This window comes from Cricetulus griseus, chromosome 3, assembly GCF_003668045.3.
Source record: "Cricetulus griseus strain 17A/GY chromosome 3, alternate assembly CriGri-PICRH-1.0, whole genome shotgun sequence".
In the NCBI taxonomy this organism is placed as follows: domain Eukaryota; kingdom Metazoa; phylum Chordata; class Mammalia; order Rodentia; family Cricetidae; genus Cricetulus; species Cricetulus griseus.
In genome coordinates, this window is record NC_048596.1 from 114,603,032 (window position 1) to 114,608,179 (window position 5,148).

General features: G+C 43.0%; 1 protein-coding gene across 1 annotated transcript; it reads right to left on the bottom strand.

Moving 5' to 3' along the window:
• Positions 1-239: 239 nt before the first annotated feature.
• Positions 240-1,630, bottom strand: LOC100752274 (protein PBDC1-like). The gene is made up of 2 exons (XM_035441638.1): positions 1,164-1,630; positions 240-355 (listed from the first exon to the last, which is right to left on the bottom strand). Exons 1-2 carry the CDS (start codon positions 1,627-1,629, stop codon positions 240-242), a joined length of 582 nt encoding a protein of 193 aa, XP_035297529.1. The 5' UTR covers position 1,630.
• Positions 1,631-5,148: the final 3,518 nt, after the last annotated feature.

The following is a 5,148-nucleotide window of genomic DNA, read 5'->3' on the forward strand; positions in this document are numbered from 1 at the left end:
TTTATCCTAAGGTAAAGGATCACACTAAAATAAAAATACAGAGATTGGGACAAAACTAGAAAGCTAAACTATGTCACAGAAAGGTTTATGGAAATTGAAACTTTAAAATAATATTGAATTTATAACACAGAAACTTGCCAAACTATCTGTTAAGTAACATGTGATTTTAATTTTTTCTCCTTTATGCATCTGTGTGCACATATGTGTGCATGCTCTAATCCCTGATGCCTACTTACAGATCAGAGGACGACCTTCAGGGTCATTCCTCTTCTTAACCATGGGGTTCCAGAGATGGAGCTCAGGTCGTCAATGTCAGCAGAAGTACCTTCACCAGCTGAGCCACCTGCAGGCCCAGCTGTTAAATTTAAAGCCACAATTCATTGCTATTATCAACGCAATAGACCTCTGGATATTCGTTAACCATATTTGGGGGTCAAAACCAAAGAGCACATAGGTGCTAAAAGGACAGCAAATATTTTGGCCCCTGCCTCCAGGACAAGTTGGCCAAAGATGGTGAGGTCACATCTGGATCACAGAGGTCACAGAGGCACCAGAGTCTGGATCCTAATCAGCGTTCATTCTACAAAAAGGAGGGCCATCATAGAGAGAAATGCCCTCACTTCTTCCAGTGGAACCCAGAAGGTCAGCAAGATCCTGACCCATTTCCATCAGGTGGCACTGGAGAAGCCATGTCCCCAACAATAACCCCTCAGAGCCTCAATCTTAACAGCTTTTTAAAATGGAGGATTGCCTTTTGACCATCTACGTCTTGAACACCTGACAGAAAGGTATAGCCAAAAATAAATCAATGTAACAATACAGAGGGGGGAAAAACTAGACCAGACTTTAAATGGAACAAACAGGGATTCTTTTTTTTTAATACAAACAAAAAGAAATTTATTTACAATATTTCATACTTCAACAACAGTTACAGCAAGAAACAGGATATCAATCAACAATTAACTAGGAGACTCCATTAATTGTGTTTAAGCTCTTACGCCCAGAGCAGCTTCTCCTACTAGCTAGGAAGATGTCCTTCTGAGTCCTCCACTTGCATAAGGGCAATCATTTAATCAAAGGGGTCTGTGCACCTGATACTTGTGGATTCAGCTGAGTCACATGATTCTTGGTTTCTTTTTCTCCTCTCTGGTTTGTTTTTTTACTTTTCTCTGTTGACCCCTTCCAAGCAATTTCAATTGCAAAAAACTGAATCCTGGGTGCAAAGATGGTGTTCTCCTCAGTGTAGCCATGGGAACAGTCCAGTCTCAGCAAAGTACCATAGTTGTAGTCTTCTACAATCCCTTCAAATTTTAAGCAGAATGGCCTCCACTTCTCTTTAGCTGATTCTGATTTGAGTTCTTCTGGGTCTAATGCATCTACCCTGAGCTTCTCTAAATTTCCACGGAACTCAGAGTAGATTTGGTCATCTACTTTGGTGAGTTTCAGGAACTGTGGGTCAATTGATGAAATCAGTTTGTAATAGACTTCGGCATGCTGCATTGCTCTCATGGCCCAAGCCATCTCAATATCAGGGACGTTGCCATAGGACTCGGCTAGGAGAGAAAGAGCATGTGCCACAGACCCCACTTCCCCAGAAACCAGCTCTTCGCTTTCGATAGTGGCATCCATATTACAGCTAGGTTACGTGGGGAATGCACCTTTCCCCAAACAGGGATTCTTAATGGCCTTCTCATTAAACCCTGAGTGGAATACACACATGCCAGCAAGATGACCATGGCCGTCCCAGAGACAATGCAAAGATAGGCTCCAACTCCAAACTTACCAACTTTATATTTTGTTTTCCTTCATTGTTTAACTATCTACATTAATGATATTCAATTTCATAATCTCTGTCTCCCTTTTAATCTATTAAACCATTGGTTTCCTTCTTAAGACTGTTTTTTTTAATCTGGCTACATTCATAATATAACATTTATATTATATCATATTATATTATATTAAGAATCCTAGGATCAAACCATATAAGAATTGCTCTGTTGGACATGGACATACTGGCTCTTGCCCTTTCTGTGGTCATCAGTTGACATGATTGCTATTTTTTACCTATATCTTGTATTTTTTAATCTTGTAAAGTGTTTTTTTTTTTCTAGAATATAAGTTTCAAACTAAGTTTATGACAGAGATTCCAGCCACCTCCTACCACAGGGAAACCAAAGCCTGGTCTCCAACCACTGGCAAAGGAAGGAAGAGTTCAGAGCCCCTCCTCGGTGACACTAAGCCCCTATTCAGTACAGGAGTTAGAAAATGGTGGTCTTCATCTGTCAGCCACCCCACAAAGATTTCTGTGACCCAGCTGGGGGTGGCAGAAAAGCAGGGGTGGAGAGAAAAAGACGCGGGGGGGAGGGGAGGAGAGGTGAGGCAGAGACAGAGAGACAGAAAGAAAAACTTTTTAAGCTGTGAGAGCACAAAGGAAGCAGGAGGGGCGAGAGAAGGTGGGGCTTATATAAATAACCAATGACTGATGGGTGAGGAACTGCCAGATGCTTTGGAGCCTGTTTCCAGATGGCTAGATCACTCCCCACTCCTGCCCTATCCCTGAGTCTATTTCTTTCTTAAACTGTATTTCTATTACAAGAAAGAGAGAGGGGAGGGAAGGAGGGGAAGGAGGGCAGAGGAGAAGGGGAGAAGGGATGGGAGGGGAGGGGAAAAGAACCTCCAGATCACGAATTCAAGGTTGGCCCGGATGATATAGCAAGATCAGTGTCATCTGCCTTCCTTATAGTTTGCCCTTGAGGCTTCACATAGACTTGAGAAACCCAAGTCACAACCAATACTGGAACATTGTATCTCCTGAAAACACAACCCATAAGCCCTCATTCCCCATTTTTCCCTCCCTTCAGGATCCCGGAAACAATGATCTACTTTCTATGTCTATGGATTTGCCTGCTTTTGACATCATACACCATGCAGATCCATGTGTCTGACTTCCTTCATTTAGCATGTTTCCAAGGCTCATCTTTGTAGCACACTGCTTTATTCCTTTCTGTTGCTAAGTAATATTCCAGGAATACACCACATTGTATCCATCCATTCCATTGTTTCCATTTGGGAAGTTGCCATGTACTGTAAACACTCAAATGGGCAAGCTTTTCTTAAAGTTATACAAAGCATTCATCTTTTCTTCAGAATGGTAAATAAAATATGTGCCACATGCAGAAGGAATTTATGCAAGGAAAAGTCATTTTTTAAGTTTAATTTAATTTATTAACACCAAATCTCCTTATAGCCCAAATTAGCCAGTAAATGAGTGTCACAACCGCCTCGACCAGCAAGGAAGACGCAATGCTGAGACTCTTCCTTAAGCAGTTTACTCAGGAAACTTAAACAATCTTCCGACCCCGAGGAAAGCCAGCCCACAGCTTAAAAGCACTCTTGCCAGCCAACCCCAGAACGCCACGTGGCTAAGGCGGATAGGCTCGCATTTGCTGATGCAAGTTTGAATCTTAGACCAAGCCAAATAAGGAGTTGTTTATTCCAGAGAGCGCTTACCCTCGGGATGGTGGAAGGCGGAAACCGGCGCCATCTTTAAGGTGCGGTGCATCGCAGCTCTCCACAAATGAGTAAGCACCCTGGGCTGGTTTTGAGTTCATGATCCTTATCCTGCCTCAGCCTCCCAAATTCTGAGACTTCAGTTGTGCACCACCACCCCAAATAGCTTCCACCTTTTTTTTGAACAAGGTTAATTGAAACCAAATAGAAATAGTTCGGAAGAGATGCCTTGCAATCAACCACAAAAAATGGAAAATTAAATATTATTATCTCCTGCTTTGGCAAATACAGCAATTTCACTTAAAGTCCCCAGCTTCATGTCTAGCAATGTATTGTGTTTCTGTTGCCATTCAAGAGTCTGCTCAGCTCACAGGACCCCAACCACATACAACCACAGCAGCCCACCCTGCCTGTCATCCACAGTTTATCCTCCATGGCTTCCAGCCTAGTACTAGCTCTCTCCTTGTCTCCACAAAGGGACTATGAGCTCCTCTTGATGCCAGTTCTTTAATACATCCATTTTCTTTGTGAATGAATTCCTCCAGGTGTTCTGGGGTGATTGCACTTTAACTGGTTAGAGGTATTAGGGGCAAAAGGGAAGTGATGTCAATAGACTTGTTTATTTCTTGCTGGTACTGAGGAAATTGTATGGCAGTATACTGATCTTGAACTTCTTGGCCATTCTCATACAAGTTTAACATGAAATACTGCAGGATCTTTCTTACTCCATGCTGTAAAACCCATCACAATGGGGTTGTGTCTAAGTCAGTTCGTTGCTGTATTTGTAAGTCTTTGTTACAGAAACATGCCACCTGGCAATCAAACCAGCAGATAGCAGGTGAGGCTGATTTTACAAATCCCATCTGTCCTCACTTGACCAGCAATGTACAGAAAACATCTGGTAACCCTGGAAGACAGTGCTGGGGACCTCCATGTAAATTGTGGCATGGCTGGCTATGTGCAACCTCCTTCTCTGGTCTCAAGGAGGTACATCAGAGGTGATGACAGCCCAAGTCTGTCAGCTGTGTAGACAAACCACTCGGGGGTATTGGAGACAGGACCCATTTCCACCATCTTCATCTTCTGACCCCACAGTGAATTCTCCAAGGATTTATGAGTGACTCATTATTTGTCCCTGTCCCCCACTGCCACCCACCACCTTTGCCAGACTTGAGAATATAGTCTCACATTTCAAAAATGTGACTTTAATCACTCCCTAGAGATTTAGAAGTGAAAAATACAAGTTCATAAGTGATGGAGATGACTCAGTCAGCAACATGTTTACTATCCAAGCAGAAGGACCTGAGTTCAATTCCCAGCACTCACATAACATTGGCCTGCTAACCTTGCCTACTCTCAGAGAGTCCCAGGTCTTAGCAAGAGATCTGATAGTGGTTTAAATGCGATTGCCCCTATAAGATCACATAATTGTATTCTTAGTTCCCAGTTGATGAGCAGTCTGGGAAAAATTAGGAGGTGTGTCCTCTTCTCCAGCACCAAGCTGTCTGTGTGCTTCCTCACTCCCCACCAGGATGATAATGGACAAGGCCTCTGGAAGTGTAAGCCAGTCCCCATGGAAAAGCAAGGCTGATGATTCCTGAGGCTGACTTCAGGCTTCCACATGCATCCATACACATG